General features: G+C 45.6%; 1 protein-coding gene across 2 annotated transcripts in view; it reads left to right on the top strand.

The window, feature by feature from the left end:
• Nucleotides 1–14040, top strand: part of OXSR1 (oxidative stress responsive kinase 1) — a 115440-nt gene that overhangs the window by 6521 nt on the left and 94879 nt on the right. For both annotated transcript variants that reach the window (XM_069084337.1, XM_069084338.1), the window contains exons 2-3: nt 8460–8572; nt 12839–12947. In XM_069084337.1, the coding sequence (XP_068940438.1) occupies nt 8460–8572; nt 12839–12947 (222 nt within the window). The remainder of the gene's footprint in view (nt 1–8459; nt 8573–12838; nt 12948–14040) is intronic.

The raw sequence follows: 14040 nt of genomic DNA, 5'->3' as shown, positions 1-14040 counted from the left end.
TTTCACATTAGGCATTAGTCAGATTATAAAGAAGGATTGTAACAGATGGAATGAAGAATGGGAAAGAGGAAACAAAACCAAACAAGAAAAAGAAAAAGGGCAGGTAGTTTGCTTCAATCTGGGTTCAATCTCAGTTCTTTCTCTGGATGTAAACATCTCTCTCCATCATGAATCTTTTGGGGTTGACTTATGACTCTGGATTGCTGAGAAGAGTCCAGTCTATCAAAGTTGGTCATCACACATATGTTGTGTCTGTAATTGTGTACAAATTTCTTCTGGTTCTACTCTTCTCACTCAGCATCAGTTCGTATGAGCCTCTCCAGGTAAATATGAAGTCCACCTGCCCCTCGTTTCTTGTAGTACAATAGTATTCTATAACATGCATATACCACAACTTCTTCAGCCATTCCCCAATTGATGGGCACTTCCTTAATTTCCAATTCTTTGCCACCACAGAAAGAGCTGCTATAAACATTTTTATACATATGGGTCTATCTCTCACTTCTATGATCTCTTTGGGATACAACCCTAGAAGTGGTATTGCTGGGTCAAAGGATATGAAATTATTTATAGCCCTTTGGGCATAATTCCAGATTGCTCTCCAGAAAGGCTGGATCAGTTCACAACTCCACCAGCAATGCATCAGTGTTCCAGTTTGCCCACATCCTCTCCAGCATTTGTCATTTTCCTGTTTTGTCATCTTAGCCAATCTGACTGGTGAGATGTGGTACCTCAGAGTTGTTTTGATTTGCATTTCTCTAATCAATAGTGATTTAGAGCATTTTTTTCATATGCTTATAAATATCTTTAATTTCTTCCTCTGTAAACTGCCCAGCAGGCAGTTTTTAACTAAGCAATCTTGACATGTTACCAAGTATGGGAAGTCAAGGCGGTAAATTCACCTCTCCGTGTGGTCGTCCCTGACACTTGATGACTGTGGCCTAACCATAGAAGATCAGCTCTTGCTGAGAATACGAAGGCTTATGGTCTCATCTTCAAGATTTACAACCCAAATTTTGAACCAGAAAGAAAACTTAGAAATCTTTCAGTCCAGTCCCCTCATTTTCCACGTAAGAAAACTGAGGCCCAGCAAGGGGAGATGCCTTTCCAAGGTCCCACAGGGAGTAGGTAGCAGAACATGGCAGGACACAGGCAGCCCTGTGGAAAGGGGATCCTGTCAGCCAGAGGCTTATGTTAAGCCACATTTTGCCTTTCTGAAGTTGAGGCATTGTAATATACTGGATAGTGGATGATGTAGTGGACTTGGAGCTACTAACACCAGGGTCCAAATCCTGCATCAGAGACTTATGAGCTATATGACCTTTGCCAAGTCACTTACCTCTCAGTGCTTCAGCTTCTTTATCTGAAAATGAGGTGATCTGGCTCAGGGGCATCAAAGGTTTCTTCCAGCTGTCACTGGTTCTCATCGTTTCTTTGTCAGAGCAAAACAAGTCAGATCTCTCTCCGATGACAGCCCCTTAGACACGTGAAGATCATTCATCTTGTTTCTGGGCTAAGTATCCCCGACTTATCTTGCTGACCTCCTGTTCCTCTGGCCAGCTCAGTCACACTTTTCCACACATGCCTGTTTGTCAGCACTATACCTGGCAGCAGATGTGCATTCCAAGTGGGCTTCAAGCAGGGGGACTGCTTCCTTTGAAACGCTTGGCTTCTGTCACCTGCCCCGTCTAAGTCATGGGGCTGTTTTGAGGCTCCTGCAGGATGAGGCCTGCAAAGCGCTTTGGAAACTCTAAAACATCACACGCTCACCAGTCCCTGATTGTCAGGAGTCATGCCTGGCCCAGCCTTGGGTTGTTGGCTCGGCCCAGCTTGCTGATCGGGTTTTCTTTGAGAGAATAGAAGAAACAACTGCTCCTCTGGCCCCACATTTAACAGCAGGGAGGAAAGGTTTGAAGTCACAACCTGGAGGGCAGGGACTCTGTTCTTTTACAACAAGGGCAGTGCCTGGTATATTACAGGTGCTTAAGTGCTTTTTTGAGTCATTGACATGCCTTCCATTTTAGGGCAGGACATTTTTAACAGTTCAGAGGAAAGAGAGGTGTGGTTTTCTTCTCCAGAAACTGAAAAAGGAAAGATGGCCAAGAGAGTTGAACAGTTTCTCAGTAATGAAATCAAGGTAAAATGGTATACAGGGGGCTTGTGTGAATGAAGGGTACCGGCAGTGAGGGGGGGCACAGTGGTTAGGGTGCCAGACCTGGAGGCAGGAAGACCTGAGTGCAAATCTGGCTTCAGACACTTACTAACCCTGTGACCCTGGGCAAGTTGCTGAAACTGTTGTCTGCCTCAGTTTCCTCAGCTGTAAAATGGTGATAATAATAGCACCTACTTTCCCAGGGTAACAGTCCTGGGGAATAAATGAGATAGTATTTATAAAGATCTTTGCAAATTGTAAACGCACTAGATAAGTGTCAGTAACCATTTTAACCAAGTACTTGACATGTTCTTCTGTAGAAGGACTCTCTTTTTGTTGAGGAATCAGGGAAGCCTAAATGGGGGAGCTGGACTTCCTGGGCTTCATGGGAACCACCATTTTAGAGGGATATTGACAAACTGCTGAGCATTCAGAGGAAGGACTGGGATGGTGAGGGACCGCAGGATCATCAGGGTAGAGATAGAGGGACCTCAGAATAGCGTATAACTCATCATCTTAGGGAGGAGAAAACCGAGGCCCAGGGAGTGCTGAGTGTAAGGCCATCCAGGCAGTCAGGTGGCCAGGCAGCCATCTGACCCAGGTTCTCTGCTTCCAAGGTCATTGCTCTGTCTATACTGTCCACGCAGGCTGGGCTGCCCTTCTCTGTTACACTTGAGGGAGGATTGCTGGAAGATCTGGATCTCTTCCTCCAACTTGAAAAGAGAGAAGAAGGATTAAGGGATAGCTTCATTCAGAGACACAGTGAGGTGGCTTAGAAGGGCTGGGCTCAGTATCAGTCAAACCAGCCTGTGTGCCAGGTTTTGTGCTGAGTGGTGGGAATACAAAGAAAAGGCACCAGGGGGCCTTGCACTCAGTGCCTTCCCTTTGCATTCTGCTGATGGGTAGGCAACCAGGACAGTGCATGTACTAGTAGGCATTGCCTGGGTTCCAGTTCCTTGGCCAGGTTGGCAGGTTGCCTGGAAGTCTCAGCATATGTGCAGTGTCTATGGGGAAGCAGTCAGGGCTGCGCATTGCTCTCTGTCTGTAGGATGGCCTCACAACTTGTGTCCCCTCCAGGAAGATTGGGCGCAGAGGCCGGAGACATGGACATCTCTCGGACTGGTTCCCTGGGAGTGTGTACAGGATGGCCTTCTGTGACCTCTGAGTGAGGGGCTCTAGGTGCAGTGCCCCGGGGAATCTGGACTTGGCCTTGTGTAGTTGGGCATTGTCATCAGCAACTTGAATTGAAGACGTACTTGTCCCATTTGCGGATGACAGAAAATTGGGAGGGAGAATTACAGACCAGATGAAGCTTTAGCATTCAGAAAGCTCTTGACCATGTAGAATCAAGTAAAAGAAAATGCAACAAGAATCGTGTCAGAGCCTGTATTTGTGTTTTAAAATGGACTCTTTAAGTATAAGATTGGGCCGGGGGGAGGCAGACAGCAATTCATTGGGAAAAGATGGAAGATTTTGGGTGGACTTTAAGGTCTGTGTAATTTAGCAACAGCGCTTTTTATTTGGGGCCTGTTGTGGGCCTAGCCGCCCTAAATTTTTTTTTTCTCCAAAATATAGTGCTAAATACTGGCAAAACAGACCAGAATGAAACTGGGCTTGTATTCAAGGAGATTTCATTGAATGGGGGAGATGATATGTGTTGTACATAAAAGATAGAGCTCCCAGGTAGTTGGGGAAGAAGGCTAATTTAGAAGGGGTAATTGTGGAGATAAAAAGGACAAGATTTGTCCTTTAGTTGGCTGTGTTGGGTGTGTGAGAGTGGAGTGGAGGACTCTGCTGAGGCTGTAAGCCAGGGTGGTGCCCTGGCCAGTGGTAGTGGGGGAGTTGGAGGCTGAGAGGAGAAAGGTGGTGAATCTGGTTTGGATGGAAACTGAAAAGCAAAACCTAAAACCCCCAAATCAAGCTGTTGAGCCTCGGGGCCAGAAGCCAGGTCCTCTCCTTCCAGTTGGGAGACTGACAGGAACTCTGTGTGGAAGTTAGCTTCCATTGGATTGCTGGTGTGGCTTCCCTCTGGGGTTCCTGGTTGGACTTGATTGAAAGCTCATAGTTTTATCTTGCTTTAGGTATTCTGAGCACTTCTCATTTGATCCCCAGGATCCCCAGGCCTTGGGTGTTTCTGTTATGAACTCCACCTTATTGATGGTTTCCTTACTGAAGTCCTTGCTCAGGGTCACACGGCTCCTAAGGGAGTGGGGGTGAGGGGAACGAGGGCAGATCCTGTTAACTCAAAGGCCATACAGTGCTATGCTTTCTCTAAACACCTAAAAGCAAGTTGAGATCTTCTGTTTAGTGGTGGCATGAGGCCAGGCCAGTGTCCTGCCCATAAATCACATTGGGCCTGGGGTGCCCAGCTCAGGAGAAGGGATGAGCTTCGATCACCAGGCAGCTAAGTCTTGTGCTTATGGATGAGAGAGCCAGCAGGATGGCCAGGATGGCAGAGGGCCTGTGGTGTTGGACAGGTATAGCACCCTGGTCCTCTGCCTGTGGGGCACCTGTGTCCATGCTAGCAATCATAAACACTGTGTACATGATGCATGCATTGGCCATGAAGATCATGGAAAGGAACGGGTCTGTAAGCACTGTATATCTTGCTCAGACCCCGGGTGACATTTCTGTCCGCAAATACTCGAAGAGCTGTCTGGTGTGTTTTTGTTCAGTTCCAGAGTAACGAGTGAGGAGCCATGGTCTAATGAGGTGGAGTGAGGGAGAGTTCAGCTCACCAATGAGAACCGCTGAGAATTCTTAGGCTTAGTCTGCTCCCCAGCAGGGGAAGTGTGAGAGCCCCTCATGCCTGAGCACCAGCCCCGGCTTCTTATGAGTTTCCCTTCTAACTTGGGGATTAGGTTTAGAGCGGTCTTTTGTCTCTAGGGATATTTGCTCAATCCGTTGGGCTGAAAGAGGGGCATCATCCTTACTTACAGAAGCGGCAACCTCTGATTTACAGTGAATGGAAAGTAGGCAAGAGGAAATCCATTATCTCATCTCTCAAGGTAAAAAACCCCTGCAGATTTTTGTTGTCATCATTGCCCTAGTTGTCCTTGTGATGGAGGAGGGAGGGGCTGCATAGTTAATCCTTGAATCATTTTTCTTTGGCTTTGGAATAGATTATGATATTTCCATTCTTCATAATTATGTTTTGGCTGGGCTGTTATTAAAATCATTTTGCATTTTATGAGTAACAAATGGTTGTTTTGTGTAACTGAAAGCCTGCAGAGTGTCAGGAGAAAGCGGAGCTAGCCTTGGAACATTTTCATTGTGAATAATCTATAAAATAGATAAGCAAAGATTTCTTGTTCTTTCAAAAAGAACCAGACAGTAGGGCTCCACCCTTCAGGTTCCAAGGGATTTTAGGCTTGTTGGGTCCAAGGTGTCCACTAAGGGCTGGCTGCTGAGACAGTGGGAGCTGAAGGAAGGCCAGCAGGCTGACTCAGGAGCCGCAAGGTGGTGAGGGACCACGCTATGTATGTGACTATATAAAAGCAGCTTTGCTTTGGGTAGAAAACTATTCTGTTGGACCATTCTGAGGTGGAGAGGTAGCTCTGGACATTGTTTGCTTCAAATTAATGGGATTTGGAGGAAACTTAGATTTTTAAGGATCAGGATAAAAATATCATTGACAAAGATGTATCCGCTGACAGACATACATGTGAGCACATAGACAAGAACAAAAGGAAGCATCGCATGGGAGGCCAGACACGTCAGCGCAGGCTGCGCAAAGCGCCTCTTAATTCTAAAGCAACAGTAACGGGGACCTGTTGGTGTCTTCTTCAGCCTTCCCCTTCTGTGGATTTCTCTGTTGGGGTTTTGGTTATTTTGCTGTTATTTTTGTTATTTTCAGTCGTTGTATGCGTTTTTATTTCTTCTTCATTAAGTCAGGTTTGCCCATATCGATTTGTATTCTTTGTATTTGCCATTTTTTATGAAATAGCCATAGTCCGTTGCATTAACATACTGTCTTTTGCTCTCTGCTTTCCCCAACACTCAGTCCCCTCAATTGTTGCCAGTTGCTTTGCTGTCATGGATAGTTAGTTGCACTGAGAATTATTTCCCTTTTTATGAGTGGATGGCCTTTTTCCATGTCATCAATACTCTAGTGCTGGCACAGCAGTGGTTCAGTGAGATGAGCAGTTAGTTGTACAGCTCCCAGTGTCTAATTTGATATCATTCCCCCCAAGCTACACTGGTTTACAGTTCCCCCAAAAAATGAGGGTACAGGCATATCAAGTTTGAACTTTGAAGTATTTTCTAATTTGGTGAGCAAAAAGTGGCATCTCAGAGTTGTTTTAATTTGCGTTTCTTTGATCCCTTTTACAACTTGTGTATTTTCTTTTGAATGGGGTCTGGTGGAAGATGAGCCTAGAGGGGGCTCAGAGTTGTGGGGCCAGGTTGTGCCAGATCTTGAATGTAAGGGCAGGTATTTCTGAAGTGCCTACTTGGTGCCAGGGACTGTCCTGAGTGCTGAGATGCAAAGAAAGAAAGGCCCTGGATAGTCCTAGCTCCCCTGGAACTCGTGGGGGAGATTGCATACAACCAGCCATGTACAGACGAGCTCTAGTCTAGATAGTAACCTCAGGTTGGTGCTAGCATCCCTGCTGGTTGGGAAGGCCCACTGGAAGCAGGGCGATTTCAGAGCTGGGACGTGAAGGAAGCTGGGAGGAGCCCAAGAAGGAGCAGTCAGCTGGGAGGAGAGGCCTGGCAGAGCAGGATTCTGAAAGGAGCTGTCTGGGGAGGGGCATGCAGCTGCCCTCAACCCCTTCCCTCCCTTACTGGGCTCTGGGCACCTGTACTTAGTGGCAGAGATTCAGGAGGATCATGGAGGGGAGGCAGCCTTTCTTCCCTAGCGCTGGGAAGAGGTTTGTTTGTTTGCTTGCCAGAACAGCTCGTGGCTCACCTTAAAGTGTGAAGGGATTGTGGCTTGCATCTAGTGAGCAAGTTGCCTGTGTAAGGTAACAGAGCTGTTGGAGGTAAATGGCTTTAGTTTGTCCCATTCCCTGAGCTGCTCTCCCTGCTCCAGGCGCTGTGTGCAGTCTGGAAGACCCCTGATTCTGCCGGCTCCTTAGTTGTGGGGAACCTCAATTTCTCCTCAGCTTGCTTCAAATTAATGGGATTTGGAGGAAACTTAACCTCCACAAGTGCAACCTCACTTCTCAGAGCTGATTTCCTCTCCTGTGAAAGGGGCTGTTTTGTGGAAAGTGCATATACAGACTTGAGCTCTCCCTCTGCACGTGGCAGGGAGCTCAGCCACAATGGTTGTTGGATAAATGTTGATTGAGTTGAATTGAAAACTGACCTATGGTTGTATATCTTTGAGGAGCTGGTGATGTTAGACAAGATGGCAGCCTGCTTGGGGAGACAGCATACTTGAGCGATGTGGCCTTTTAGAGAGCTGTTTGGGGGCCTGCTCACCAAGGAGAAATCGAATCTAGAAAGACCTTGGGGAAGAGGGCAAGGAGCCCAGAGGACATTGGGTCTGGAAGGGCTCCTACTTCGAAGCCTTTGAGGGCCAGTGAATGACAGAGAAGACATTCCTGGCACAGGGAATGGGATTCCTAAATCCAAATTGGATATCATTGTCCAAGTTCCATATTCAAATAAGCTTTGTGGATGCTGGTTTGTTGCATCATTAAGGTCTTGGTTTTTAATGCTTTTCATTTCCTGCCCTCCAGACTTCCAGATTAACTCAATTATCCATAGTGAGGGTTTGTCTACTGCAAAAATCTTGCAGTAAAAATAATAATAAAACACTCCCAAATTAAAACTGTAAATGACTAAAGGTTGATTTTATATTTGTTCTCCTGAACAGCCCTCAGGTTTTGTGTTCTGTTACTGGTGGCGCATAGTGATTGAATCTAGACCATTAATTAAGAGTCTAATGTGTCAGTCACATGGTCAGTTTTGATTAATATCCAGTTGTGTATTGCCATAGATGCCAAAGTTTGTAGACTGGGGGTCTACAAAAGACTATCGGGGGCTCTGGGCCCCTGTTACAGGTTTCTTTGTGGAGCCTCTTGTGATGTCACTTGGGTCTCACCCAGTTTGAGAAGCACTGGCCTCGGTGACCTTTGTGCGTCTTTGTGCCCTGTGAGTTTGCTGTGTCTGGGGAATGTTTACGAACAGACTATTTCTGATGTGCACTTCTTCTTTTTATCTGTGGCTTTATGCAGAATTTAGACTGGAATGAAGTTATTCACTCCCCTTTACTTAAATCCTCACTGAGTGTACTGAATATTGACTTCCAGAAGAAGCCTCATCCTTTCTTTTAACCACATCTTTCTTACTGCTTTTTTAGGTAGTGGAGCGACTGCGGTGGTCCAAGCAGCATACTGTACCCCCAAGAAGGAGAAAGTGGCCATCAAGCGGATAAATCTGGAAAAGTGTCAGACCAGCATGGACGAGCTCCTGGTACACAAGCCTGCCTTTGCTAGCCCGGGAACCTAGCTCTGGTGGAAAGGAATGGAAAGCTTTGTTTGTTTGTTTCTCATTGATGTGGGCTTTAGCTCTTTGTTCCCAGATTAGGATCTCTCAGGTGTCAGCAGGCCACAACCCGTTAGCCAGTTTTCATTGGCATGCCAGTCGCTTAGAAAGGCTGCTGCTGCAGCTGTCCCTGTCAGCACCAGGCTTGGCTTCCCTTTCCATGTGAAAGGTGGCAACAACATGTGATCAGCTCTTTCGGGGCCGATCGCCCCGTCTCCCTCCCTTCCACAAAAAGCTGAGGAAGAGCACAGTAGAGACATAGTCACATGCACAGGAAAAAACGGAGCTCCTCTGGCTTTTTGGTCAGTGGGGTGCTCTAGGCAGCTTTGCCATCAGGAGAGAGAAAAATCTGTGCTCCTCTGGTTACATAGCAATGTGAAGTTTGTATTGATTTTAAATATTTCATTCTATTCCATTTTGACCAAATAAACCATTTAAGCCTCCAAGAAAATTGTATGGGTATAATTCTCCTAGCTATTTGTCCCCCAAATAGCTCTTTTTTTGGAGGGGGGAAGGAAGGCAAGACAATTGGGGTTAAGTGACTTGCCCAAGGTCACACAGCTCGTAAGTGTGTCTAGTGTCTGAGGCTGGATTTGAACTTAGGTCCTCCTAACCCCAGGGCCGGTGCTATATTCACTGTGCCACCTAGGGCCACCTAGGGGGCCCCTCCCCAAATAGCTTTGAAGAAACTTGATTCTGAGGAATGCTTTCTGGAAGCAGGGAGGAGAGAGGAATACCTTGGGGAGTAGAGGTGATGTAAAAACAAATGTCAATGAAAATTTAGTTCTAAAATAAAACCCCCAATTTTTTTTTTTTTTTGCTGTCCTTGGCATTCATCACCACCCACGGATTTTTTAGGGCTCTAAGACTCCTTTTCTTCTGTTGCCATTTTGCCTTTTCTCCATATCTTACACCTCCCCCCAGGGAGAATCAACTACATAGGTAGCATGACCAGGGTGAAAGCAGCGTTCTGTCCCCAGACTACTTCGCCGCTCTGCTTAGAGGAGGGAGATTGGCCATTAGAGTCATTCAGAATTGGTGTTCTTTGGATGCTTTCGTTCCATGGTTGTAGGCTTTATGTATGTTACAGTTTGGGTTACATTACACTCTGCCTCAGTTTAGAGAATTCTCATGTTTCTCAGAATTCTTCAGTCAGCAACCACTTATTAAGTACCTACTATGCACTAAGCACTGAGAAGCACAGTAGGAGCTCAACAGTCTAGTTGGGGGGACGGGGGAAAGTCAGCGTGCAAAGAATTATGTATAAACTGGATAAGGTGGAGATAATCTCAGAGGGAAGTCACTAACATTACTGAGGAGACTTCTTGCAGAAGACTGGATTTTGGCTAAGCCTTGAAGGAAGCCAGGGAAGGCGGGAGGCAGAGGAAAGGAGAGGGTTTCAAACTTGGGGGCCAGCCAGTGAAAATGCCTGGAGTAGAAGGGGGGAGTCCCCAGGAAGCCAGAATAGCTCAGTGTAGACAGGGAGTGAAGTGTGAGGAGCAGAATGTGGGTGAGGCTGGCTGAGGAAGGCCTCTACAAACCCAGCAGAGGACTTTACACGGGATCCTGGGTGAAAGAGAGAATTAGCAGAATTCCCATTTCTTACCACACAAGAACATTGTATTATATCTGTGCACCACAGTTTATTTGGCCATTTCCCAATGGTTAGACCCCAACTTTGTTTCCAGTTCCAGGCCTGTTAGGAGTAAATATGAGAGCAGTTCACTTCCTGGGTCAAAGGGTAGGAATCATGGCTGTTTTTGTTTTTTTTTTTTACTTTTCTTGACTGATCCTGAATGGTTTTCTAGACTGGCTGGCTGGATTCAGAACTCCATAGCAGGGAATTAGCTTGCCCCACCACAGCCCCCTCAGCAGCGTCCATTTGGTGTCATCTTTACATTTGCTGGTTGTTTTAGTCGACGTGTTACTTATTTGTGATGTAGAACATTTTTTTCTGCATAGTCATTGACTATTTGCATTTCTTCTTTTGAAAACTTCATTTCCTCTGATGACATTCACCTATCACAGAATGTCTGTTGGGATTAGTTTTTTTCCGTTAGTATTTGATTTTGATCTGTCCACTCCCCCACTTATGCTGGCTACATGAATTTTGTATGTGCAAAAAGCTTTTTAATTTGGGGTGGCTAGGTGGCACAGTGAATAGAGCACTGGCCCTGGAGTCAGGAGGACCTGAGTTCAAATCCGGCCTCAGACACAACACAAAAACTAGCCATGTGACCTTGGGCAAGTCACTTAACCCCAACTGCCCTTCCCCCCCCCTCCAAAAAAAAGGCAAAAAAAAAAATAAAAGCTTTTAATTTTACGTAGTCAGAAAGGTCTGATTTAGGGCTGGGTTTTTCTGTTTCCCTTTTAAAGTTAAGAAATCTCCCCTGATTGTTGTTGTGAAAGATCCCGACATTTTGAGAGAACCTGCTACTCTTGTTTAGTCATTGTAAGTTCCCTTCCCTTGCTTCCCCCTTTACAATCAGAATGTGTTGATGAGTTGTCTGTGTATCAACATTGGTCTCTAGTATTTCACCTTTTCTTCCTCTTTTTAGTATCTGCTTGTGTCTTCAGCATTTCATTCTTGGGTATTCAGTATCTCTCTTGTTTTAATCTCCTTCAGCAAGAATATTAAGTTCTTGGATCCTTTCTCAGAACCCATTGAAATTTGTACTCCCCAAATCTCCAATGAGTCAGCTTTCCTTCTCTATCAATCAGTCAGTTAAAAGTAATTTATTAAGCAGCCACTCTGTCAAGCACTTATAAGGAAAAGACAAAATGAAAAATTCCTGCCCTCAGTGAGCTTGCATTTTTTGGGAAAACAGAAGGGAAGACGCACCTACTGTGTGCCAGGCACAGAGCTAAGCAGTTTTGCAAATAGGTTCAAATATATACACATGAAACATTTTTCTTATTTTTTCTTTTTGATGTGTTTTTCATTTTTTTGAAGAAACTCTTAATTTCCCCAGTAACCTCAAAAGTAGATCTTTTTTCCAGATTTTTCATTTCTCTGGGAAGAAACCAAACCATGCCCTTTGTGCATGTAGGGGTGCTAGAGGAAGCACAGACATTGGACCTTGCAAAGACTCCTTCTTGCCCTTTGTCTTTGATGGAAGTGAGATTCTTGGGCCTGTTTCTTTTTGGTTGTTTTCCTGACCAGTGATGTCTTTACCACAGCCCTTGACTGTGCCGTGACTTCGTCAGTAATGTAAGGGATTTATTCTAGAGAGCAGCACTGTCTCTTGTGGCTAGAAGAGGAGGTAGCTTCCTTAGTAGACTCTTGATCTGGAGCCAGAGGCACCCGGCAGATGTCTCGGGATTTGAAATCGCGGCTGGAGGACCTTGTTGTTAACTTTCTCATTTCTCACTACACTCTCTAGACAATTCTCTTCATCGTCACCCCAAGATCTTGGTTATGTACAGACCCAGTTAGACTTAGGAGCCAACAGTTTGATCTGAAAGAATTGCCTGCTTATGCAGTTATAATTAGTCCTTAAATAACATGACCTTTCATTACATTTTATTAATATTTCATAATCAGGAGAAAACTGTTACATTTCTCTTTTTAAAATTTCATCCTAGAGAAAGAGCTTGTTAAAGGCTTGTGGCTTTTTTCTTTTTGCTTTTGATTTTTTGGAGAGAAAACTTTATTTCAAATTGAATCTTGAAATATTGTCACTTCATTAAACCTTAGTCACGGTAACAGTTCTATTGCTTTTAAATCTTTGGTTAAGAAACAAGAAGGTAGTGCTGCGGTGATCTGATCTTTGTAAGGTCAGTAAGAAGTGGGGCTGGGAGGGGCAGTGGAAGCCAGCCTGGGTCTCTCCACAAAATGAGGAGCGACTCGTCCAGATTCTTCTTGTATGTGAGGCTGGATGGTTTGTTGAAGTCCCTTCCAACTTTAAAATTATGTAAGCCTAGACAAAGTTCTGTCAGAGATAGGGAGAACAAAAGCTCATTTAAGCTGGGGCACTAAGGGCAGATCCCATGGAAGGCTTGACTGTAGAGGGAGAACAGAGCCTTCAGAAGGTGTGGAAGGAACATGTGCCTAGTGAGGCCATCCATCCTAATGGGCCAAGGTGGGAAAGGGCGAGACAAGGTCAAGGAGAGGCTCGTCATCCAGCCCAGCAGCAGCAGAGCAGGGAGTCTTGGTTGCGTGCCTGACTGCTCACTTTGCTTTTCCTTTTACAGAAAGAAATTCAAGCCATGAGCCAGTGCCATCATCCTAACATTGTATCTTACTATACGTCCTTTGTGGTGAAAGACGAGCTTTGGCTGGTGATGAGGCTGCTGAGTGGAGGTAAGGACGGTTACCAGGTTATGTTTGGTAATGAGAAGATGGATCAGAAAATGCTGGACTCTCTCTTTTTTTTCCCAGGGGGCTAACCCTTTTTTTTTATTACCTGCATACTTATTGTTTACCATTTGGGCCCCTGTAGTGTGTCAGGTAATTACTGTGTAGTGCATGCAGGTGGCATCGGGGACTTGGGGTTAAGGCAGTATGTCTCCTGAGTATCTCCAGTCTAATTTTGTGGGGATTGAGGAGATAGGATCCATGGCAGTGCAGTTACTTAGGTAGATATGAGCTGGTTAAACAGCCCTGAGGTGCTTCCTCAGCTTAATCAGCCTGCGACATCTCACACAGGGCCCTGGCCCTGTTCAAGGGTACAGCTCTGCCATCTTTGTCAGTAACCTGGAATGAAAGCAAAGGTTCAGGGCAGCAGATCTCTGTTAAGAGCCTGCTGGCTTGAAGTCATGTAGGAAGCACAACTCTGTTTATCCAACCTGCAAGTGACCTGAAGGTGGGAGGCATCACACAATATGGGCCCCAAAGGGTTAGCAGGTTAGAGTGGATCCCCTCTGATAAGATGAGAGATGAATGCAAAGCCCTACACGTGCTTCCCCAAATGAACCGTCCAAGTATAGGGTGAGGGAAGTGTGACAATGGACTGAAAATGTTATGAGCGGCCAGCAAGACGAAAAAACGCAAACCCGACGTATGGACCGAGATAGGTGCCGGCGGTCCTGTTGTAGCAGGCCTCCTGGCCTGGTCAGAATACAGTTTAGAGCGTTACAATTTGGGAAGGCCTTTGAGAAGCAAGAGTGCATCTAATGTCATAGTGCAACAAGGGAAATCCTCTAAACTGTGTCATGAGAGAATCAGCCGAAGGAAAGCGGAATGTTGAACCTGAAGGAGGTTGTGACAGGCATCTTTGGAAAGAGTGGCGTGTAGAAAAGGTAATACCCTTGTTCTGCTTGGTCTGAGGGATGGCGCCGAGGCAGATTCCATACAAAAACGACCCAAAACTCAAAGCAAAGTTTACCTCAATGACAGCAGAAGTCTTCAGTCCCAGAAGGAGTGGTTTCTTGTCATGGATCTTTTTCGAGGGAAT

Source organism: Petaurus breviceps, unplaced genomic scaffold (genome assembly GCF_028583685.1).
Source record: "Petaurus breviceps papuanus isolate PSGF00001 unplaced genomic scaffold, PetGlider_PUasm1.0 174, whole genome shotgun sequence".
NCBI classification, from domain to species: Eukaryota; Metazoa; Chordata; class Mammalia; order Diprotodontia; family Petauridae; genus Petaurus; species Petaurus breviceps.
This window is presented reverse-complemented; position numbering and strand designations above follow the sequence as displayed.